A 26247-nucleotide genomic window follows, 5' to 3' on the forward strand; every position below is an offset into this window, starting at 1 on the left:
CATCCTACAAAATACCAGGAATTAGTTTTTTTTTTTAAGGGACTGTTCTTAAAACAGGGTAATTCTGTTCCCTGACATTTCTAACTCTCTCCAGAAACAAAGAAACATAATTGATTTATGATTTTCAGAGAAAAAAAAAAGATGGTGCAATTCCATAATAATTGAACTTGTTATGAAGGCAGCATTTAACAAAGCATAATGAAATAATAATTAATTATTAACTATGTATTAGTAATGACTTCCTGTATTCAGTATATCCAGAAACATTAAGCTCCATCAGATTTTGGAAACAGTTACATTGGGAAAAATACTTTGACTCTCCATAAAGAGACATCTCTCTGAAAAAACTTAGGATCTGAGAAACAAACACTGAACTTGAGAAAGTACCTCCTGGTGCTCCCTCTGTTCAGGAAAGCTTATTCTTAACATTATGTACGGTTTTTCCAGATGGGATCTCGCCTAAAAATAGCATTATACTGGGGAAAAAAAACAACCTGCGTGTAACAAGGCTTCATTTGTGAAAGAGCATTGAGATGGCTCAGTCTGAAAAATAAAAGACACCCCTGCATTCTGCACAGAGAGTGTGCTGTGTTAACTTCTCCCCACAGACAGCTGGAACACAACCATGTGGACATCCCAGTAAAACCCTGAGGAGGAGGAGGAGAAGGAATAACTGGAAGGCTGCAGAAACAGCTGCCATGGTTTACTCACTATTCCCTAACCTCTAGCAGAGGAGGCTGCTCCCACTCCCAATAAAATTTACAATACACAGTGATGCTCAATCAGCAGGAGCTAAGGGTTCTAGTTACCAAAAATCTCCGTCAGGAATTTTCTCCGGCACCAGAACTGGAGTTGGCAAGGAGCTGAAGTGCCTGTTCCTGCTCAATGGATGGTGAAGGGTAAGGAATTTGAGTCACTGGTCCTGAGGATGCAGGATGCCCGTGTCTCAGTTCATCCCTCATCCTTGGGAATTCCCATACAGTAATCAATGTCCTCAGGAAAGCAGACTGGCCACTGCACAGGGACAAGTCTTCCCTGGCAAACAGGGCTCAGACAATCTAAATTAGACATCATTTTTATTCACGGATCTGAAGGGGTTGTTTTAGCACTTGTTGGCTTGTACTGTTTGACAAGAGCTCAAAACACTTCCTACAGCCTAGAGAACTCCTGAGTTACCTTAATTGGAACATCAAGTCACATTACTTACTTAAATCACGTTAATATGGGGGGGTTTTCCCGTTTTGCACACTAGTCAACCACTTATTTTTTTTCCCCCCATAATAACATCCACGAGTGCTTCATCTATTTCAAACCATTAAAACTCCACAGCCTCTCTCCTGATGTTTACACTCACCTGGCTCTGATCCCATCCACGCAGGGCAAGAGGAGCTTTGCACCAGCTGCAAGTGGGAAGCACTTTCCTCAGGAGATAAATCTGCAGCAACCCCGCTCATATTCCTCTCACAACCAGCAAGAGAATATGAACTGGCTGGAAAAAAAACCCCTCATAATGTTCCCAAGTAATTATCATATTAACTGTGCTCTGTCCTGGGGGTGAATCTCTTTGTTAATATTGGTGCTGATAATAAAAATGGAAAATTTGCTGGATCTATTTGAACATAAATCACACTTGAGTCTGATTTACTCTGTCCTGATTGGGGAACTTGAAGTTTGCCAGGTCATGTCCCATATAACTCAGCAAGTTTTTCCTTTAAAGCAAGGCTTTTAATGGGAACTTTCTCCTAGGCAGTAAGAGAAGGATCTTTTCTGTATATTTTCAATAAGCAGCACATGAAAAGCCTCTTATTTTCCTCATCATTAAATTCCTTGGCACTGACAACAGAGCTGCCCTTAGCCCTGTGCCCCAACCTCCATTTGACACATCCCTACTTTAATCACCTGCAGCTTTCCTTCAGCAGGGAAGGTGATGCCTCCAAATATTTTAGATTATTTTGTTTCTTATTCTTCAATTTACTCTTTTTTTCCAAAATAAAGTGGCCACAATTCTGGGGTTTTACTTCCAGAAGGCATAGCCATCATCCAGTTAGTGGTCATTTTGATTCCACCTGGCTAAGAGTTAGGGGAAAGCTGGACACTATAAAGCCTGAGCTGTCAAATTCCCCCATCAAAAAACTGCACTGATTTCACTAGAACCTCAAAACACTTTTCAGGACTGATGCAGACATTTATTTGCATATTTATTTTAGGTCACAGTGCTATTAAATTTGATGGTTCCAGTCACCTAAATAAATGTTGCAAATGTAGGTCCCTAAGCTATGAAGCCAAAGTAATTGGATTTATATGACAGACCTACAAAAGAGCCAAGTTAAAACATTCTGTCCCATTACAGTCACATCAACAGTGACACTTTAACAATGTGTTTTTACAGCAGTAATAACTTTCCTGAAAGGAAAGGTAGTTATGTTAAGCAAAAACGTGAGTGCAGATGTTGAACTGGATTTGACCCAGTGACATTCAAAATGCCCCCTTCTACAGGGTTTAAACACAATATATTGAATATGTAAAAAAAAAAAAAAATACATTTAACAAGAGACCACTGAAGATCAAGACTAAAAACATGCCTTGAGGTGAATCAAAACAGTGGTATGAACTAATCCAGCCTGGAAAAACTAGGTTTTGATGGGGAGGGGTCTCACAACTCACCTTTGCAAACTTCTGTCCTTCAAATATCTTACCTGATTGCAGGTGTTGATGTCTATTCCACTTTTCAGGTATTCCACTACTTTGTCCAGATTGCCAGCTCGGGCAGCTCGGAGGAAGCTTGCATTGCTGTCAGACTGTAAGAAAGAAAAAAAAAAAATCTCTAATTAGTTCCTGCTTAAAAGAAAGCACAGCTTCATCACTGGTGAAAGGTTCCCATATTTTATGCTGCAGGAAAATAAAAGTGAAAACCCCCGACTTTGTGTTATATCTGCATTAATTAACATACTCAAATTAGGCAATAACGGCCCAAAAGAACTGCAGACCTGTTGGAGTGAGCAAAATAGTGCAGTAATTGCTGGAATTCAAAATTTAGCAAGAACCAAAAAAAAAAAAGAAACACCCCACCATAAATCATAGCAACTGATACTGTCAACAAGAAGAAAACAAGTGCATTGACTTGCCAGCCATAGTTTTCTGAGGTGTTATACATACATATACCTGTGTGTATATATATATACATAGATATATGTATGTATGTATATATACATCCTCTATATATAATTTTATATATTATTTATAGATCTCTATATCTGTTATTTATATATTTATATATATTATTTATATATTTTTTTAATATATTATTTTTGGATATATATGCTCAGAGTGGGCAGCACTGCACACCAGGCTGAGCCCAGGATCACACTGCAAACCTGCCAAGCCCCAAAGTGCCTGTAATCACCCAGTGAAAAACAAGGTTAAAAAAACCTGGAAAAACACGTTTTCATTTTTCAGCCACGTTGTGGGATGAACTGTTAAACAAGAGAGTGTGAGATGCATCAGCTCTCTTGCCTTTGTCTATGATTATGACATGGAATAACACTGTTTGAACCTCCACACAGGTAAATTGGTTCCTAAGGCACCTGGAGAGCGGGAGAAAAACCAAAGTTGTGCAAGAGAAATGACGATTAAACAGCACAAGCATTTGGGAACACGCTCAGAGGCAGCAGCAATGCTCATACTTCAATCAACAGTGTGGGAGTGAGTTGCAAACAGCAGCTCAGTAACTTTGGGAGCCTGCCTGGTGGGGGTGTGATTGGAGAGGAAGAGGTCGGCACGCACACCGTCGGACCAGGACTTGGTGTTCCTCTGGAACGCCTCCGGCCGAGCCTGTTCCTCAACTAATTCCACCTCCCCCCGCCACAAACACCGGGTAGAACCACTCCTTCACTTGGTGAGAATATCCTGAAAGCTCCTGCTTTCCCACTTGTTTCAGTCGCCCAACCCATTCCAGAGGGTTTATTTCGGTCGCTTATCACGCCGCTCTCACTCACTTCCCAAACCCTGGGCCCAACCTATTTTAATCTGCGACAGATGGATGCCAGCAAAACGATTCTCCTTACAACTGAGCTGCATGCCAAGACCAAAATATTCCCTTTTAAATTCCTTTCAGCAAACTTCAGCACATTTTCCACATCTTCTGCTGTTAGGAAATCAGACCTTCTCTCTAAACATGCAACAGGGGGAAGGTAGCGTAGGAATTCACGGTGACAGAACCCTTGGATAGCTCCAGGCCTCCGTCAAGAGCATTTGGATAAGGTTTGACTCCAGCACAGATTCTGACAGGTACAAAAAGTTCCCTCTGAGGACTGAAAGATGGCTCTTAGCGCTGCACCCTGTCCTGGGATGTGCACATGCCCATAAAGACACAAAAATATATTTTTATTTTTAAATGACCTTGGTAAAAGAACTAACCAATATCAAATATTTGAGCACATAAGGGGTAAATCTGGACATTCTGGTTGAGAAAAGCATCTTTGCTCTCAACAGGACACTAAAAATGCTGACATCTCCATTATTGCTGGAAGCTCAGATCACAGCTAAGCCCACATGATTATATTCCATTTGTTTCTGGTTAAGAAGACACGAGCAGCCCTTTCTCATTTCCTTGATTCATAATTTTGTTTACCTCAAAATTAAATTACTGCACTGCACATCACTTCAAGACACTTTCCATACACCTGAATATCGATCACAGCGCAGAGTAAGAACTTCTTGCCTACATGAAGAGTAATCCAACAGTTCACCCCTACATTATATACACTCCCACACAAATACCAGGCACTATTTCCATTAAATACTCAAAAATTCAGCACCGTGTTTTAAAGCTTAAGAGTCCTGGAAGTTGGGAGTACTCAGATCTCTGTTTTCTTTCCTGGTTTGCCAACTCTAATTCTTCAGCAGGTTGTCACTGGTTTGTCCTTTACCCTGCTCTTTAAAGCCTTTAAAAAGCATTTTTGTCAGTACTTCTGCCTCAGCCATTTACTCACTTCAGCACATTATAAATTCAAATCCATTTTGACAAAATCCCCTCAGCAGGCAAAAGCAGCAGTTTCCTGCAGTCTTACCACACCAGGAAATAATCATTTTGCATCTGTGGGCTTTTCCAATGGATTCAGTAATCTCATGAAACGTTTTGTTTCCTTACATGCAGATTTTTAGTTGAGTTCAATGACGTTGTTTCAGTGACAGAGAAACTGAAGACAAACTGTCACCAAACTGTCATTTGAAGATAATTTCTTTACAGGAGATAACACAAAACACAGAGCCAAGGTCCTTTGCACCACATGATACCTATCACATCCCCTCTTCCTAAGCACACACCCCGAGGGACTTTTTTTAGGAGTTTTACACATGGAAGCTGACACTCCATCAGAGGGGAAAGGAAAGGTTTACACAAACAAACAAACAAAGCTACAATGTAAAACAAAATCAATATAGCTTTAAGTACACTAAAAGCATGAATACAAATGTGTCTTTACAAGTACCTGGTTGTCAAACATTGTATAAGAATATACAACAAATGATCAAGTGATAATAGGATTTTTTAAATGACCAAAAGGCTGCAGATTCAACTTCTTTCTTGCTAATTGCAATGCTGGAATTTAGCCTGAATTCAAAACCTATACCTCAGGGAATCTCAGTAATTAAATCATATATGGAAATTAGTATTTTAATCAAACTGTCAGAACCCCTCCCCTTCTGGTTCCTCTGCCCTCACTCCGGTTGCCCTTCCTGTCTCCTAAGGTAGCACATCACTGACTGCACACAGATTGCACCTGTTCCTCAAAGGTATCTTAGGGAGAAGTGCAAAAATAAACCCTGGAATCATAGGCTGTACCAAGCCCAAAGGATTGTCTCCACATACTCAAATTTGTTGGTGAAAACCAACTTTGTGTACAAGAAGATCGCGGGAGTAGGAGGCTTCAGTTTTCAAAGGACAGCTCTCAACATAACATTTATCCAAACCATCCAAATACTTGTTTGAAATCATGTCTGTAGAAAAACTACCCCTGCAGGTTGGATTTGGGTTTTTCACCCCCCCAAATAAGTTGAATGACCCCAGTCTGTCCTTAGTTACCAATATCCCTGTGGGAGAACAGCGTCCAGCAATGAGGGCTACTGAACAATTCTCACCCATTAAATACAGTTTATTAACTGAATGGCAGCAAAAGCAGCGTTCAAAGCTCAAGTCTTATAACCACATAGTAGGTTTACACCTTAATTTAACATATTTGGGTTCTATTTCTATTAAAGTGTGTACCTGAGTAGTAATAACTCTCTCAGACTTCCCTTTCAAGCAGTAGGACTCTGGGACAAGCACTCCCAGACTCTGGGATATACTGGTTGGATTTCATGAAGAAAGAAAAGTATTTAGCTACAACTTTTGAACATGTAGTCCCTGATCATGAGGTGAGTAAAACCTGCTTTCTATAAATCAAGAAACTGAAATTCTTAGCAGCTATAAAAACTTTGATGCTGAGGTGAATCCTGTATTATCACTGCAGGTAACATCAGCACTAAGCCGCAGTGTTAATGCCACGTACAAACTCCAGAGTTTGGAGGCAGTGTTTGTCCAATAGCTGTTTCTATAATTAGCAAAATGCTGATGGTTTGTGAACTCTTCTTCTTCATTAAGAAGCTCTTAATTCACTGGTGGTTCATCGTGTTAATATACCAGGGAATGCCTGGAGTTGCAAATTCAGCAGAAGGGAAGTTGCATCATCTAAACTCAAGTTTTCATGGCCTTTTAATGTTATTCAGTACTTAAGGGGGGAAAATAACAGGGCCGTAAACACATCCATTAATTTTCTTTATATTTTCTCAAGTGCCAATTTGTGCTCCCTACCCTTGAGACAACCACTAAATTTTGTCCCAGTTGGCTTGGTTATTCTCTGATTTCAGGAACCATCTGTTCCAACCAGCCATCATTTAATTGGGTGCAACTCTAAAAGCAGTGCAGACGAGGTGTTACCATTACCCAGCTCACTTGTCACACAGGTATTTTCAGCCAGCATGGAAGATTCTTCCATTCAGCTGTAAAAGCTGGGAATTCCAAAGTAACGCTCTTCCTCATGGAATAGTTTCTTAAAACTTGCCAGTGAGTTTATCAGTGGCTCACATTTTATCTTCTGTACACTGAATTATTTTATTATTGAGCTGAAAGTGCTGCTGGTCTCCAAAAAGACAGCAGTGACTCTGAGCAGGCACTTTTTTTATTTTTTGGTTTTAATTCAACTCCCAGAGCAGAGTCTGAGCCTACAGCCCTCATAGACACACCAGAACATGAGCTACATCTTGCACTTGCAATAGCAGAGGCTCAGTAATCTCATGCTGATAAATGACTTAAATGAGATAATAACAGCTATAATGGAAACATATTTTCCCAGCCTTTAATGAAATAACATTCATCTCCTGGAATAAAAGAAATACAACAGCGCTTTGCTTTCCTTTCAAAGCCACTTCCTTTGCCCATAAAAATGTATGTTTTGCTCCTATTCATTTACTGGAGGTGATGAAGGAAGACAAGATTAAATCACAGATCTTAAAAGAAATCTCAGTATCTAAATTCCTTTATGAACAACAGGTCCAATTTTCTTATTTCAATTTCAAAGCAAGCATTTTTTTTATCACTCAGCTTTTCCCACTCAAGCACTGCAGACCTGATTCATCCTTCTATGTACCTTTGGTTGTATAGAATTTGTTCATAAACTGCTGAACTGAAAAGCCCACAAATCTGAAAGAGCAGCTTTCACTAAACGAACATCTTGTTCTCGTAATCTCAATCATCATCTTATCCAGGAAAAATTCACAACTGGCCTGATAATAAACTAATATTTGTTAAGAAATGAGAACCACCACCACAGGACCTGCGGGGTGTGAAGAGGAAGGTAAGTTTTCAGGGAGAAGAGATCACTAGTAAGTTAAATATCCTCTGCCAAAATGGATCTAATAGCATCCAGCAATTAATTATTTTTAATCTCAGGGGTCTGTCTCTCTAGGTTGATGATGATGGCTATAAATCAGAAAAATAAAAACCTTCTTTCAAGTGCATATTATGTACCTGAATAATTTACAGTGCATGGAGTACTTAGGCCAATTAATCACAGAACATCAGGAAGGAGATGAAGAAGTTGGCACCACTTTTACTGGCATTGAGTTGGAGCTGTGGCTGCAGTTGCCCTCACCATATTGTTACAGACAGTGTGGGCATGGGCATAAAGACTGTGGATGTTAATACAAATAAAGACTATAGATATACTTACACAAAAAATATTGAGGGTGAAATAGCTATAAGAAGGGAAGAAGCTTTTGTGCTCTACACTGCATATGACCCAGGATTGAAATAATCAGTGATTTTAAATCAAAAGTAGTCTGCATGCATTTCAACACAGAAAATGACTGCCTGACCTGGAAACCTGGGATAGCACTGACTGGATTCCAAAGTGACCCTTTCAGCATGTCCCGTGCTCCTCAGAATGAATATTGGATCTGCTAAGGGATGTGTAGGAGCCCGAGATATGCAGTGCCAAAGCAGGTGGGAAGAGTAATGTTGTTTGCATTTATTATACACATCAATAAAAGCATTCTGATGTCAGACAAAGAGGCTGCAACCCAAAGGAGACGCGGCGTGTAACGAGATTCAAGACGTAGAGCATCCACAAAAAATTCATTTGGAAAGAGCCACTGCAAAAAGGAAGCTCAGAAAATAAAACTAGGCTGAGTGATTTATAATTTATGCACTATGATTTATGCACATTATAGGTAACAAGTGCATTATAATTCCACCATATTTTCATCAACCTGAATTGAAAGTCCTCTGGCAGCAATCTTAATATTTGCGTGTAACAGTTTTTGTGGTGGTTTCATATCTTAGTACAAACAATGTTCTCAGAAAGTTGCATTTGAAATGTAGAGTTTCTTACGGCTGCTACAACTAGCACAACAAACACAGGTGTTTGAGCAACATAAGGAGGAGAAAACTGCCCAGGGAACAGCTTTACCTGAACACCAGTTCCTGCTCCGAACAGACACAACTTTATTAATGCTGAGCGACACCTCTAATTCTGACTAATGGAAAAGCCAGGCTTCACCCATTCCATCTGGGTCAAATTCTCAATTATTTCTAAAGGGTGACTTTCATTTTATGCTGGTGGTTACATTTCAACACCTTTGCCTCTTTTGCCAGCTCCTCCTTGGAATTCCAGAGCTTGCAGGACACCAGCCATCCAGCCACTCTTTCCCTTCCCCTGGAAGGCACAAAACCCTGAGCAGTTTGGTTTTAACCAGGAGAAGAATAAAGGGCTATTTTGGCAAAATACTTTAACTGTGCCTAATTTTTACCCAATCTTTAGGTCTAATTGATCTCAAACTAAACAGATTTAAGGGAAGATTTAAACACGCGCTCAACTGTGCCCCTGACTTCGGGCCAATATTAGCAAATACAGCAGCAGCAAAAGAGGAAGAGAAAACTACTGTAAAATCAACCCTTCCCTGAGCCAAGAAGCAAATGCCTTCTGTAAACCCTCTATGATCCTCAGCTGCCTCAGACATCCGTAGGAGTCCTCCCACTCCGTTCATTAACTTGCCATCCTGGCCTGGCTCCTGACTTGGGCTGTGTCAATGAAGGATTTGTGAGAACTGAGGCAAAACTGCATAGTTTTCTAGGAAAAAAAAAAAATAGAATAAAAGCTTTTTGCCCAGTTGCATGTCCCTTCCAAGGGCAGTGTTTGAAATGATGGAAGTTATTTTAATCTCTACCGATCTTAAAATATAAAGCGACATCAGTAATGGGGATCTAATCCAGGACAACACATCAGCACCAGCTGAACTTCAGGCTTGTGTAATCCCTGATGTCCCCCCTGGGCTATTCATGTTCTCAAAAACAAACATTTTGGTACAAATCCCAGCTTGCAAACTATGTGTGTGAGTCTGAATTATCATCGGTGCGAGCCAAAAAAACAGAATCTCAAAAGGGCCTGGAAAACATAACCTGAGTAATTTAAAAAAGAAGAAGAAAACAAAGAAAAAAAAACACCCAGAAACAAAACAAATTAAAACCCAACCAAAGAACAACAACAAAAAAACAAACAAAAAAAACTCCCCACCAACTTAAAAACAACAAACGAAACCCCAAAGGATTTGAGTTTCAAGAATGAAAGGTTTTAACCAGAAAAATCTTCATGTCTTTTACTAAGATTTTTCAACCACTCTAAAAAAAATGGAAATGGGTAATCATGTTGTTTAATGGGAGTATTTCCTGGGCTGGAATTTGAGTCAGAGTATCATTTGGTCATTTCCTGAAACAGCAAGGGTTTGGGATATGTTCAAAAGAGCCACAGGATCAGTCTCAGTTCTTCTACTTGACATTTACTGAAATCTCTTAAATACTGATATGGAACCAAGATTTTTCCACTGCAGGAACTGAATAATATTCCAGGAAGGGAAAATATTTAGGATCCTCTGGATAGCATATACTGAGATGTTGAGGTGTTAGTAACAACCGTAGAACTTGGCAGGCATCTCAAGGGTTTCCATGGCAAGTTTCCATCACTGATGATGTTCCTAAATAGAGGTAATAATGCTAGAACACCTCTAGAAAGAATTAGGATGCCATTCCAAGCATATCTAGCAGGATAATAACTGGGCTTAACAAAAATCCAGCCTGTAAGTGAAGTTTATGACAGACTGCTGACAGATAATTCTATCACTCTCCATTTTTCATTCCCTACGGTCAAAGTGGCATTTTCCAATAAAAGAAATGTGCAAACACCATCCCCTGCTAGAGAATCAAACTGCTTTGGTCCCCAGAACACCATTAACCGATCGCCCATCAATTCCAACTTAGTGGTGCCATAAAACAGAAAAAAAAATGATTTCATGTTGCTTTGGGATGGACTGAAATAGAGGCAAATAAATGGGTGCTACTGAAACACAGCAGTTTCTAATTCAATGCCAGCAAGACTCATCAACTTACTTGTACAGAAAGGTAAAATGGACACTGAGGGAGTAAACAAAGAATTCTGTAAATGAAGAACTCTGCAATCCTGGGCCTAAACCTCTAACAAGTCAGCTCAGGAAGCAGAGAGAGGAACCAGTGTCATGTAACTCCACTTGTATAAAAGCAACAATGATGAAAAATTCCACATTGCCAAACCTGACTGACCAGGGAGGGAAAACTCCTCTGAGTGCTGCAGTAGGAATGATCCTGCCCTGGAAATCAGGCTGTCCTAGGCAGTCTGAAATACCTGGGCCTGAAGCAGCAGATTGCATCTGATTTTAGTTTAGAGGAGATTTGATTAGCAAAGCAGTTTTGCCATCTGAGTTGGCTGAACACCAGCTGAATTGTTCTGAACCTTGTATCCGGTACAAGACTCCTGGAGTCACCATATTCCCTTGATGTGGCAACTCTTTTAATGAGCCAAGACAGGAGCATGGCTGCAGAAAAGCAGAGGAAATGTATAGCTAATAGGGTATTGTGCTGGATACCACATTACTGTTTGGGAAAAATAATATATATATATATACACACACAATTTCTCCCTTCACCACAAAACTTGGACAACATTTCTAATTTACAGATGGTTCTTCCTTTTAACTTTTTTTTGTATGGAATTGTAAGTATGGTGAGAGGCTGTGAACCTTTTTAGGAAAATACAGGTATTTTCCTTTGTAGTCCACCAAGCATTGTAACATCTGAATCAAGACACACATTCTAAAGAAATGTGGCCAGTCCCTACCAGAGCTATATAAAGCCAAGATCTTATGATTAAACACATCAAAGGCATCATCAAAGTGCCTGTTCTCTGCCTGCCATGAAAAGCTCTGTAGGCTGAATGAAAACTATCCAGAAAAAGAGGAAAAAAAAAAGGCAGGAAAAAAACTCCTCAAAGATCACATGCTGCTCAGTCCTGCCTCCTTAAAAACCTGACCTTATGCCAAAGGGCAGCTCAGAGACTGAACATGCAGGGAGAACTGTTTCAGAGTTTGCTCCTTTGTGTCACAGGGCACTTCCACAGTTTTAATTTTATGGTTCAGCTCAAAGAGAGTTTTATTTCGGGGGGTTTGGAACTAGGTGATCTTCAGGGTCCCTTCCAACCCAAACCATTCTGTGATTCTACAAAGAGCGGGTCCAGCTGTGCTGTCAGTGAAATCTGCAGTAAAACCGGGGAGAACAATCCAGTCGAGCAAATCTCCTACCAGGAAAGCAAGACAGCACCAGAAGTGCTTTCTAGGACAATGCAGAACTCCCTGAGAGCTGCTGCTGGGAGTGCCTCTGGTCTCCTCTTCCCCTACAAATGCTGGGAGTCAGCTCTCCTACACTTCTACACTGCACTGCAGCAATTCAGGCACGTGCAAAGCACGGCGTCGACCTGAGAACAATTTGATTACAGATAAATAGCAGAGAACATAATATTTGGATATACTGACACTGAAGGTTTTCTGATCTTCCTGTTCTGCCAGAAGCTCTGACACTACATCCTTTCATCGCCAATTTTGAATGAGACGATCATTTAACAACTCATTTTCCAAAGAGAGAAAGGGGGGAAAAAAGTTAAATAAGGGAGAAGAGGCACTTCAGTTGCCACAGACACAATAAACTTATTCATCTCAACGACTTTCTTCTGGTTTGCAGAGCAAATGCTGACATTATCACCATCAGCATGACCCCCTTGCCTGTGCCTGGTCCCACTCACTGTAACCCTCATCTGCATTAAGATCTGTGGGGCTCTGTCTCGGCTGCAAACACAGAAAATAATGTCACATACTGGGCAGATAGCAGCTTAAAAATAAGTTTCTGAGTTCAAGTTTGGAGAAGGATCAATACAAGATGATTCCCAGCAGTTGTGTACACCAGGATTACTGTTTGCATCCATTCACTGAAGGGCTCATTTCACCCACAGGCTTCTCTGTCCACATCCCTAAACCTTTTGGTAGCTGACAGTGCTTTGAAGTGACTGCACAGCTTAGTGACAGCTGCTCTTTAATCACAGTCATGATAGCAAAGCTCCAACAGGGACGTGTCTAGCAGGTCTCTCAGCACTGCAAGCTCTCGAGCGAGGTTCTGAGCACAGAGATCCTTTTCAAACCCAACATGCACAAATCTCGTTTTTTCACTTCCATCCCTGATTTCTTCAGCCAAGACTTACCAGGGCTTCGGGATCTTTACTTTCTTCACTGTTGAATCCATAGTAGTCAGGGGTTTTATCCAGTTCCTGTATGTTCCCTTGTGCTCTCAGCCCCTTGTCCGAGTGACAAGCCTGGCAAATCGGTGCATTGCCCATATCAGTTCCGCTCGCTCCGGCCGGGGGGATCGCGGCGCCCGGCGCTCCCGAAGGACGGATGAGCAGCCGGGAGGAGGATCCAAGGCCTCATCAAGTCCCAGGCTCCCTTCCCCGAGAACCCGAAACCCCAGCAACTGCGGGCGGCCGTCGGTGCCCATTTCCAATTCAGGCGCTGCCCGGGCTATTTTTACACCTACCAGGCCAGCTATGCATGTCAATGGCGTGGGGTGGGCCGGGGGCCGGCTCTCCAGCACGCAGCCAGCCTTCCCAGCACGGAAAGTTAAAAGTCCCACCGAGTGGAATGCTCTGCACACACATGCCTTATTGAGTTACCCAGTTGCGTGCCCGTCAACGGGTTTGATTTGTTTCCCCGCCGCGTTTACGCAAAGCGCCGAATTTCGGAACGTCGCTGGAGTTCCAAACACAGAAACAGGGTTAATTCAATCTATTGGGTACTTACAAACCGAGGGGAAAGGGATGAGCACAGATTTCATGAGCATTTCCCTGTGATTCACACGGTGTTTCGGGTTCACGTGGTTAATAACTGTGATGAGCTTGCTTTGGATTGATATGGCCCCTGGGTATGACTTCAGACGAGCTCAACAGTATCCCAAAAGGACAATATCTGATGCTAGATCACTTTTGCTCTTATCTGTGTCATATTTGATCTTGTTTTGGGGTTTCTATTATTGTTTTGGTTTAGGGTTGGTATTAATTTTCTAGCTAGAGTGGTAATTAAAAAAAAAAAAAAACACCACCAAAAGCCACAAGCAAAACTCCCATGAAACTGAGAATATGGACATTTCCTCTAGGTTGGAATTAGTTATCATGACTGTACCCATTAAGACAAAAATAATTTTGAGGATTGCACGTTGGAATCCACCCATTACCCTAGAAGAGGCTCACTGCAGAATTAAAGAACTCCAAAGTAAAAAAAAAAACAAAACAAAACAAAAAAAAAACCACACAACCCAAAACACAAGTTGGCTCAGAGATAATCAGCAGTTTTCAAATGCTTCAGGACCAGCTGGAGGTAATGGGGACAGACTACAAGTACCGGAGTGCTGCAGAATGCACCACAGTGCACAACAAACCCCTAAGGGAAGATGGGTACGCATTTAAAAATTTAAACCCGAAATTCCTCAGAAAACAGAGATCCTCACGGAATTGCAACAACCAACCAATATTTTTCCCTTTGGGGTTTCAATCCACTGCCTCTGCAGTGACCCACATCAGCGGGCAGCTGTCCACAGCAGCCTATTGACTTCTCCCCAGTTAACCTGCACAGCAGCACCAGCTATGATCCCAGAGACTGAGCTCTCCCCAGCCCCCCTATTAAGGGTTATTGATGAGCACAGGGTTCTCTTTTGTGTTAATTACCAGGAGGGAGATTTAAACTGGCTGATTTAAACATTTTTCCTCGCTGAGGGGATGGGAACACCTCGGGCACTGGGATGTGTAACGAGCACGGACACATGCCTGGACAGACACACGCACAAAGTAGTTCAATTCCTTGCCATTTTTATCTCTTTTTCCATTTTTGCCAGCAGTTGGCACATGTTTCAGGAAAGCCTGTGCAAGGCTCACCTGCCTGTAGTTCCCTGTCACTGATTTCCTTCCACTCTCCCTGTGACAGTAGTAAGGTGTGTACACACTGCCAGAACTTCTGCATGGACTTATAAAAATAAAAGGATGCAAGAAGGAATCCCACCAGATGCTTGACATGACCAAAGTTCATATAACCCAAGTCCCAACACAAACTGGAACTAAAAATCTTTGGATATTTAACAGGAAAGGAACTTACTGGAAAACACAGAAGTGAGATGAGGCGTCACTCAGGAGGAAAGGGTGAGTAACGTGCATTCCTGGGCAATAATGCCTGCAGAAAGTAACAATCAGTGCAGCCATCAGAGGGAAAGCAATGGAGGAGCTCTCTGCCAGAGCCTTTTCAACAATATTCCTCTTGTTTGTGCAAATGGCTTGAAGTCGTGAGGGCAAATTACTCAGAAAGCAGACACGTTCGTGTTTTGCCAGACTTTGTTGGGGCATCATATTCCAACAAAGTATATGTCTTATGATGTGGGGTTCAAAGCCTCTGTGGAGGAACAAGCTGCAGTATATCTCTGTCATTCTCATGCTCTCTGCTGTGTTGTTTGGGCTGCAGGTCTCTCCCAGCAGGCAGCAGTGGGGAAACCAAACACAGAGGCACAGTTGGGAAGCCCAGAGCTCATGGCAAAGCACCCCAGCCCTCCTCTCTGTGTAACACTGCCAGAACTGCTCTGAAGGCTCCTCACAGGGGAGCACAGTTCTCTGAAGTACCTCCTCTGTGGGTAATTCCCTGAATCCACTTGTTTTCCCGTGCTTTAAATGTACTCTCTCCTCCTAACTCCAAACCTTAATTACTCCCTTCACCAGAAAGTCTTCAGAAACACTTTAAAGTGCCTGTGAGAAAGAGAGTAGAGTGTCTCATGTATTAAAGCACTGGTGTTAGGACAGGGTGCCTCTTGTCCCCCAAAATCGGGCAAACGTTCTGCTTTCACCCCTGAAGTCTTTCTAAGCCTGCAGCACTTATTATTATCAGCCTTAGAGAAACACAAACCCACTCGGCAGATGTTTGGGAATCGCATCTTTTCCAAGGATTCTCATAGTAAATGGCATCAGAGTCAAATACTCTGAGTTTGCTCCTACTGACCATCAAAAAAAAAAAAAAAACCAGTGTGGTACAAATCCACCAGTTTGCAGCCACTCCCAAAATCCCAGTCAAGACCTCAAAGACTAACAAGTGAGAAGCAGTGAAATCAAAGCTGTAAGCTAATCTCTCCAGACAGAGATTTCATTCCATGGGATACCATTCCATGGTCCAGGAATATGCTGAACCAGGACTATTAACAGTCACACACACAGGTAGGCAGTAACAAAAGCAGAACTGCTCAGTTTCCATCAAAAATGCTTCTTTATCCTTTTCTGCCATTACTATTAAAGCTTAACTTGTCCATAGATGTTTCAATTACATTTCCAATTTTGTTTAGTTTAGCTAAAATAACAATTCAGGAGCCACTGTAATAGCACTTAGAGCCACAAAATAAACACAGAAGGGAAAAAATGAAGAGTGAAAAAGCTCCAAGTATCAAGACAACTCACAGTTGTTAATGACATAAACCCCACATTTTTTATTGTCAAATCTTTCCACAAAGAGCCATTTCCCATGACATTTTTATGGTTAAACACAGTAATTAAAAAAAAAAAAAAAGAGAGAGACTGCACTGGGACCTATATATTTCTAGCAGACCGCTGAACTTTGAAATGATTCCTAAATGCAAAGTCTTTCACTCTTGGGGATTCTTCCACAGGAAGGTCAAGTACAATATGGCTCACTTGCTGCTGGCAATTATTTTAGGTCAGATCTTGAGCTCAGGCACAGTATCAACTCTGATGATTCATGCCTTTGTATCGTTTATGCCCCTCTTTATGTTTTACAATAATGACACTGATGCAATCACTATTTCCCAAAAATTCAGCCCTTTCTCCCTTCTGGTCACAATGACCACAAGGAGCAATTGCCAAAGCCCAAGCAGCCTTTATGAAGGGGTAATTGTCTGCTCCAGAGGGCTCAACAGCAAATCCCCTCCAGCTTAAATAATTTGAGTCCAATCAATTGCAAAAATCTATTTTGAGCCATTTTGAAGAGGAATTGCTCTGCTTTTGATGATGAATCGTTCAACACATTAAGCCTAACAATCCTTTCTGGACAGCTCTTAATCCAAGTCGTACCTTGGATATATTTTAATCACTATGAGAACAAGCAAAGAGAGAACCAGGGGTTTAATCACTGCAGCTACAGGCATGGCAGAACTGGGTTTGAAAGATTGTTTCATGGATAGGAAAGGAAAAGGTAAAAACCACCCCAGTTTTCCTAGAGGTGCCTCCACAGGCACAGCAGTTTATGTATCACGTATCTTCCTCGTTAAAATTACAGTCAACATTTCTTTTTCCTCTCATCAGAAATGAAAGGCAGGTGTTAACATCCAGCACTGAATAACAGGAGGGAACTCTTACAGGGATTGCTGTCCAATCACAAAACTAAACATCAGTGGAAGAAGTATTTAACAATACCCTGAGGGTAAAGGGTTAAGGTGCAGTTCAGGCCCACTGATGCCAACACTGCTATAAATAAATTATCACTTCTTCTGCCCAACATAGCTTTTTTTATTATTATTATTTCAACAGAAGTAAAACATTTTTTGAGAACTTCATGTTTTTATATCCCCCTGTGGCAGCAAGCTCTAATTGGTACCTATTTGTCTCAGTTTCAATCTAAACCAAACCTGTGGCCCTTGATTAGCCCTAATTTTTTTTCCTTAACACAGACAAGATACTAATTCTACTTTGAAAACCAAAAATTGCCTATTTTCCCATAAAATCAGTTGGGGGGGGAATATATATTTCACATATGACATAGAGAAAACAGCATGCCTCATATACAGGGATACAGTAACTGCAATGAAGTTTTCCACACGTAGCATCTTTTGCTTTCCTGTAGTTTAAAAGAATCAATTAATTCCATGAGGAATTAAAGATAACAATGTTAAATTCATAATTCTTCCTGTGCAAAAGAACTTTCCATTCAGTGACATTCACCAAAATTGACTTTATTGAGGCTAATACCCAACATTTATGGAAGTCTAAATGTTTTCCTGTCTAAAAGTCAATTGTCCTCTTACTTTTTGTACGGGCAGCAGGAATATCTGCAATGCTGCTGATGGGAATCCAGAGGTCAATCAATTATAACAAAACACAGCAAAACAGCAAGATGCAACAGAGAAGGAGAACTGTTTACTTCTGAAATGGAGTATTTTGCTCATAAACTGATATGAGGAAGAGAAAATAGAAATACTTTAAGTGCTGCCTGTATGTTAAACGGCACAAAATCTTAAATTTGGAACTCAAATTGCAGGTTCTGAAAGATTTCCTCATGGCTTTATCCTGAAAACAAACAGCACTGTTTTAAAGTAGATTCTTTTTTTTTTCTTCCTAAAAAGTTACCTTATCACCAGTTTTGAATATTCTTTCACTGAAACTTCAAAGAGAAAAACGGTCTGTAACTAAAGCATCTCCCCTCCAAGCACTGTCCAAGGCAGGAGGATGAAACCTGCTTAGAGTTTAACGTATGCAAAATGTCACGGCTGCTAATTGGAATTTTTATGGTCTTATCAGGCCTTTTGTGCGACTGGGGAAAAGATCTGATTGTTCAAATGCTTTAAGAAAGTGTATTTTATTTTAGCATTCGAGACATCCCTGTGTAAAGGCGTTGTTTGTGAACACAACTGCTGGGTGGAGAAATATCCTCTTGTCTGAACAGCAGTTACTTACAAAGGAAAGGGGGAGACTGAATAATCCCAAATGGGACATTACAGGTACATTACTCAGTTTCTATTTTGTTTTGTACCCTGTGCCCGCCTGTTACCTCAGGGTCCATTAAAGACATCTCTTAGAAACAAGAGTTACTATTAATCTGCATAAGAAAATACTTTTATCTTGAATATTAAGCTGTTTGTTTTAGTAAATTGCTCTTCATGGCTCTAAACTGGAATCGTAAAGAGAAGATTAGTGGCACTTAAAGACAACTAAACCTAATCCCTCCCCAATTCACATACCAAGGTGAGTCAGTGCACTGCAGATGCAAACACACACCGAATATACCTGTATTGATTGTTTAAAACAACCCGGCTGTGCAAAGTGCACTTACACTTAGCTGAACTACAACCATAAAGCTGTAATTTTTCTAGTCTGTAATATTACAGCTTGTGTTTTATGTGCTCAACTAATGACACCAACAGCTGCTTGAAAAACACAAACCAAGAATCCAGCATTACTGACTCCAAATCTCTGGTTTTAACGAGGTGCAGATCAAGAGTCACCCTTTTTTGGAGCTCCAAAGGGTTTATCTTCCCAACCTTTGAAGAAAGAGTGAGTCATGAAAGGCAAAGTTATGTGCTGGATTCATCACATGTCAGCAAACAGCACCTGAAAGCTTGGGTTTGTATCACTCCTATCTAATACTGAGCCTTTCCCCACACTGAAGGAGTTGCAGTAGGTGATAAATAAAAGATGACAATCTTCCAAAAGCAATTCTCTGCCATCAAAACGGTTCTAACGGAGCACAATCAAGAATTTTTGTCTCTGTAAGCAAGCAATTTGTGCCTTATAGTCACATAAATCATCCAAACAAGGGCCAGAATAGCATGAAAAACAAATAAGTCTGCTGAGCAACCGACTGAACTTTGATTATTGCACCCATACACGCGGTTCTGAAGAGACACTTTGAGACCCTGTGATTGAAAACACATCTTCACATCCTTCATCAGTTGCTTAAGATTTGCCACCCAGGGAAAAAAACCAAACCACCTCCACGCAGTCCACAGAAGCACCAAAGAACACAGCAAAAAGCACATCAGTTCTAACCAAGTCTGCATCCAAGTCACTCTGTGGTAATTCTGAATTATGTATAAATTAGAAATTGGGAGATTAAGAACAACTGACAAAAGGCCAAGTGTTTGTGCACTGTAGTCCCTCAGGGCTATTAAAACCAGTAGCATCTATAAATTAAGGAGAGCCAAAAAGGTAAGATGAGGAAACTGAGAAGTTGATTTCCAGGGAAATCCTAAGAATGCTGCAAAAACTTTCTTCAGCTGCCATTTATAACTTATGATGCTGCAGAATGCACCATACTAATGGTGCACAACCTGTGGTTGTTGAACACGAGGCAACATAACCAAGGTTTTAAGAATGACTCTGCATTCTTAGGAGGAATAAACACATAACAAAGAGATAATCAAAGAAATATCAGTTTTGTACTGGATCCTCTCAAAACCCAAAAAGGCAATTTTAGGAAAAGCGTAATTACAACAGAACCAAAATTACACGTCAGTAAACTCTATTAATGTCAATTAAAATAAATAAACCGGCAAAAAACCCAAACGTACATAGATCCATGGATTTACTGCCAGCAAGAAACGGAAAAATTTACTAAATAATCTTGCACAGACCAAAATTTGGCCCCAAGGCAGGGACAAGATGGAAAATAAGTCACAAGCCTCCACAGAAGCCACCACTCCCCTCTCCGGTATCGTCTCTCAACACTGAACTTCCAGCTTTCCTCTCTCACAGCATCTTCCTAAACCAACTGTGACAAAGATATATAAAATTTCAATTACACAGAACATAAAATTAATATATTTCCAATTAGGTAACAGGCAGGGTCAAAAATAGACCCCAATTACCTGGACCTGCCTCCTGTTATCCTTCCTTTCAAAGAGCAGCACTTCTTCCTACAAGCAGCCTGACCCTGGACTTCTTTATTTGAGTGCTTATCAACAGAAAAACTACTGCTGAACTGTTCCTTAACCTGTACTACAGAAAATTAAAAATAATAATAAAAAAAAAATAAGAGAAGAGGAACCAAGATTCCCATCTCACGGGAAACAACCCCCAATTTTGTGGAATACTGCAGTACAGTCACTCTTTCCTGTGAAACTCAACCCAAATGGTATTTTTCACAATCAAAGCAAAGCATGTTTTTACTGGAGATATAAATGTCTACAAATCAGAAGTAGGATCATTTAACACTGATAAAGTGAAACAACAGATGTAAATATTTCAGCCTGAATTCATGAAGATCACTGACAAAGCCCCACGTCCTAGGTCTTCACCAGCTGGACTACAATTCCAACTTCAGTATGTATTTTATATTCAGAACTAGTAATAATAATAAGAGAAAAAAGGAATTTTCTAAGTTAAACAATAGCCAAACCCCCCCAGACAAGTTAAAGTACATCTATTATGCAATGATACTCTAAAACAAAGTAATTTTGTATAATAAAATACTTGAAGAGTATTTTGCCAAGCAAATACTGAGAGAAAGATCTTGGATCCTGTGCCAGAGTCCTCAGAAGCCCTGCTGCATTCAAGGTGACAAATAGAATTCCTTATTATTGCTCATTTATGGGAGCATATCAACACCATGGACAGGGGTAGCAGCTGTTTGATTAAATGAATATTTGCTTATTCTTATCCATTCTCTATCACTTCCCTGGGCAGCCTCTTGCAGGTCTGGACAACCCCCACACATGGTAAAACTTTGATACATTCAGTGACCACCACCTGATGCTGCATTATCTTTGCACAGCAGAAAAACACCTATTCTTACATTTTTTAACACTTACACAAATATCTGAGATAAAGCCACTGAAGCCCTAAAACATCATTTAGGAAGGGAAGGCTTTTGTTCCTTCTCTCATCCAGTTTTTCCACTGACAACAGGGGTCTCCCACCCCCACAAAACTCTAAGGGGATTAAAGTACCAGCAAGTTTTCCCTCCCAGTTCCATTTGTGATTTTCCAGCTCTTTCTGCTTTTCTAATTATTTTAATCGTTATTTTTAGAAAGGTATTACATCTATAAATAGTTTAGAACACCAAAGCTCTCCCCGTGCCAAAAACACGGTGATTTGGACAGGTCACAGAACATGAAAGACTTATGTAAAGAACATTTTGGAACCAAAGGTATATTTGCGTGACATTATTTCCCGTCATAAATAATCTCACGGAACTAAATTACAGGAACTGGACACATGTTCAAAAATTACATTGGAAAGCATAAAGCACTAAGATGGTTATGTAATAGGAGGTGAATTATCTCCTGTCTGAAATCATCTGGGAAAAAAAATCCTAAATCTCTTGAGATCATTGGCAAATCTTTCAGGGATTTCAATGAGTTAAGATTATAACATACAGTGTTATAAAACCAAGTGTTCCTTTATAACCTTTAATTACAGTTCCTTACCTCTAAATTATTCTTGTCCATCTCAAACACTTTTTCCAGGAGGAGTCTGGTTCCTCTCAAGCCTTCTGTTTTCCTAACATTCATTTTGCACATTAAAGTTGGTTAAAAAAGGATCAAATACCCCTTCCTGTGTTTCAGGCTTCTGGATCAATAATCATTATTACAGCTATATAGAGACTACAAAATAATGATGGTTTATTGCTCAGAATAAAGGACTATGTGCTGCTAAATCCAGCCAGATGACTAACAGAATGGCTAAACTGAGATTAAGAGAAAACTGATGTTAATTAACCTTTTTTACTACCTGCATATTCACTGGCTGCAGCAATACCTTGGTTCCTCCTAAGCTGCCCTCAGAGAATTTCCTTCATTCCTCTCTTTTAAGCAATTTCCAAGTCCTGCTAAGAGCAAATCCATGCTAAGGTTGCTGTCAGAGCTCTGTGCCTCAGCTAAATGCTGCAGGGACAAATATTCCATGTAACTGTAAGGGACACAGGAGCCCCACACTGGCTGTACTGGCCCTCCCCTCTGCAAGGAGCCACATCCCACCTTCCCTCCTGCTGGAACTGCATCTCCATCAGCAGAGCCACACTGCAGGTGCAGGGAGCATCACTAAATCCTTAAACCAAACAGGTTGAGTGCTAGGCTTCCTTAGAAATCCAGGGAAGACAGCCAAGCACGTACTTCCTTAAGCCTGGGAGAACTCGTGCTGCAATGCAGAGCTGGCTCTGGGCACGGCCATTAATTATTTCTGCTTTCACTTGTTTGGGAAAGCTTTTGCAGGGTCTCATCATTCACCAGGCTAATACCCTGCACCACTAGAGGGAACTAGTTCTACTAAAGCACCTGTTCCTAGTGCCTGTATCCCAGGAAAGGAGAAGTTAGTAAATAAATGATTATCAAAGGAGTGGCTGAGTGGTTTAGCTACCTTTCAGACAACGCTGCAGGCTTTGTGCCGTCACCGTGACAATCAAGGAAAAAAAGCGGATAAAATGCAACTTGGGGGATTTTTCATCGTCCTAAAAACACCCCTGGTGCAGTGGCCATTGGCTGGAGCTGCCATTTGCCAAGCAGGGTGGGGCTGTGCAGCACAGACACCGCGGCTGTGGGGGCAGTGGGGGTGGCTGGATTCTCCCCAGGAAACACGGCAGCAGCACGGAGAATATAGCACAGATCTCATCTAGTTGCTATGGAGTCTCCGTGCATTTCTTCAGGAAAATATTGCTGGGATACAGCAGTTGCTGTTGCCACTGACCAGTCAAAATAACTTTTTTTTTTTAATCTCAATCACCTTTTGTCTTGAGCAAATGCCCTTCTGCAGAATGAATCCATGCCCGGGAAAGCCGCCCTGCTCTGCACACAGCAGCTTGGCATGACACTTTAAGGCTCACATCAGCATTTTCACTCCATTCCTCCTGCAAAGTCACCTTAACTCTACCAAAACACAGTCCAAATGTATCTTTTCCACAAGAAACGCTAACAGAAATAGGCATCATTTGGAAAATGACTGGTTGTTCTTCTGCTGTTACATAAAGTTTCGAGGTTTTTGTTTATTTGGTGCAAGAATGTTAATACAATAACAAGGGGTAACATCTTCCCACTGCCAGAGGGCAGGGTTAGATGGGATAGTGGGAAGAAATTCTTCCCTGTGAGGTTGGAGAGGCCCTGGTACAGGTTGCCCAGAGATGCTGTGGCTGTTCCATCCCCGGAAGTGTCCAAGACCAGGTTGGACGGGGCTTGGAGCAACCTGGTCTAGTGGAAGTTGTCCCTGCCTATGGACTGGAGGATCTTTAAGGTCCTTTCCAACCCAAACCAGTCTGTGATTCTGTGACTTCCAACAGGAGCTAAACAGAGCCAATACTAAATCCACAGAGAGCCTAAAACAGAGAGAACTTACACTGTTGCCTGACTTAACTAAGTGGAATTGAATGTCCCTGGCCTGGAAACGAGGGTGACAGCAACGATTCCTTTCCCCAGGCAGCTCTGATGTCCAGTACCACATTCATCAGCAAAAACAGAACGAAAATACTTGCTGAGCACAACTATTCTCCGTTAGCATAACGGGGCCATCTGGGAAATCTTAATTACTGCCTCTTCCTGCTCCAGCAGCGAGACCATCACCAACACGGTGCCTGTGGTTCCTTTCCTCCCTTCTTTTCAAAAGGAATGAAGCAGGGGAGCAGGAAGGCTCAAGTGGGTCCAGCCAGTCACCAGTAAATCAAGGCTTTAAACCGGCTTTTGTGTGCTCCAGTCTCCTGTTGCACTGTGAGCTTCACTGGGTTTGAGCGGTGACATGTCCCTGTTAGACATCCTGGTACAGCACAGGCCAGGAGCAGTAAATAATTTAAAATCAGCTTGAATTATTCCGCCTAAAACAGCCTAGAAAGGCTTGTAATTATGGTTCTGTGGGCTGAAATCATTCGCTACAAGCCTGGGGAAATAAGGGCTACACCCATTTTTGGGTGAACGCCACTTGTCAATGCTGCCTGGATTTTATATACAGGAATAAAGAGAAGGCAGGGCTAAACTATCAGGCAAAAAGACATCCACACCCTTCCTTGGGTCACGTACAACAGCATCACATGAATATTTTCTGAATAAGAAACACTGGGAATTTTTCCTGAGCTGATCCAGACAATTAAGTCTCACTGGTCCTGCTTCAGAGCACATGCAAACAGGATAACTTCTTTAATCTAGTGTTACTTCCCTCCCCTTTCTCTTTCCGTTCATTCTCATTCTCTCTTGAGTAGAATGGGATTTTGCTGGAGGACAAAACACTGACCTTAAATAGGAGGAGTTCCCCAAAGTGTCCTCTAAAACACACACTGGCTCAGTTCCCTAAAAAAGTCTCTTTTCTGAAGCCCCAAGGAGATAATAAACCTGCAAGATTTTGGAGAGGTTAACATGCTAAATTCTTCATTAGCACTGACAAATAGATGGTAATTACAGACTTTTTTTTAATTGCAGCCTTTTTTTTCAGTTGCCTGTAAAAATGCAGCTTCCAATTAATCAGTATTGATCCCTGGGTGGAAGGTCTTAGCATAGAGTGCTAACCCTGAAAAACCATAAGCTACGAACTACAAACACCAAATCTATTTACAATATATGGAAGTTTTATAAAAAATTATCAAGAGAAATCCCTTGAACAGTGCAACATCTCAGCATCTTGTGAGGTGCCAACTCTGTGAACCATCCAAAATTCACTTAATTACAATGGTGAGATATCAGTAATTCATATTATATGCTCCAAGACTGTATAGAATTGTATAACAGTGGGGAATATCTACTCCAACCTGGATAGCTCCACTGACAGAACAGGGAATAAAAAATGTTGATTTTAGCTGTCTAAGGTTAAAGGATTATTAACAGGTTGCTAACAGGTACATGCATCAAGATGTAGTTAAGTACAGAAGAGCTCATCAGACATTCAAACAAAACTACCAGAGCCACAACCACTGCACGAAAGGAATTGCTTGGGATTGATGCAGGGAACGGGAATTACCTCTTCAAAAACTTTCAGTAACACCTAAATTCTCAAAAAGTAACACAAAAAAGGTTTTGTGAGCAGAGAGTCGAGTCAATAAAGCAGCAAAACCCATCTGAGTGGCAGCTGTAGGATTTTGCACCATCTCAGGGAATGAAGTGCTGCCTGAATGGCAATACTCCTACTACCCCTTAGGGACACATTTCGCTGTTCCCACACTCTGGAGGCACTCTCTGTTGGCAAATATATACCCCAGGGCACGGCTCCAGACTTCACCATTACTCTATGAACTCTCAGTGCTCATATGCCACTGTTACTTCAGGTGCCAAACTCTCCCCAGGAGTTCAAAGGAAAAGCCTGAGGGACTTAACTACACAAGCCAGATTCCTAAAAGCTTGACACTTGCCAGTTAAACATCTGACATCTACATTAAACACTTCTTTCTTTTTAATTGTTTAACACAAAGTTGTCCAAACATCACGTAATAATTCGTCCAGTGGTGCAGGAAATATCATGAATTTAAAGTACATAAGACATTTTAGGGGCAGGTAAACAAAACCATCCCAAAAGCCACAGAAGTTTATCAGGGATCATCTCCTTCAGTGGGTAAATGCCCTCTCAATTCTTTTAATAATTC

General features: G+C 41.1%; 1 protein-coding gene across 22 annotated transcripts in view; it reads right to left on the minus strand.

Annotated features, from left to right (window-relative positions):
* Positions 1 to 26247, minus strand: part of ANK2 (ankyrin 2) — a 191637-nt gene that overhangs the window by 123851 nt on the left and 41539 nt on the right. For all 22 annotated transcript variants that reach the window (XM_032684755.1, XM_032684754.1, XM_032684753.1 and 19 more), the window contains exon 2: positions 2697 to 2798. In XM_032684755.1, coding sequence (XP_032540646.1) covers positions 2697 to 2798 — 102 coding nt within the window. The remainder of the gene's footprint in view (positions 1 to 2696; positions 2799 to 26247) is intronic.

Source organism: Chiroxiphia lanceolata, chromosome 4 (assembly GCF_009829145.1).
Source record: "Chiroxiphia lanceolata isolate bChiLan1 chromosome 4, bChiLan1.pri, whole genome shotgun sequence".
In the NCBI taxonomy this organism is placed as follows: domain Eukaryota; kingdom Metazoa; phylum Chordata; class Aves; order Passeriformes; family Pipridae; genus Chiroxiphia; species Chiroxiphia lanceolata.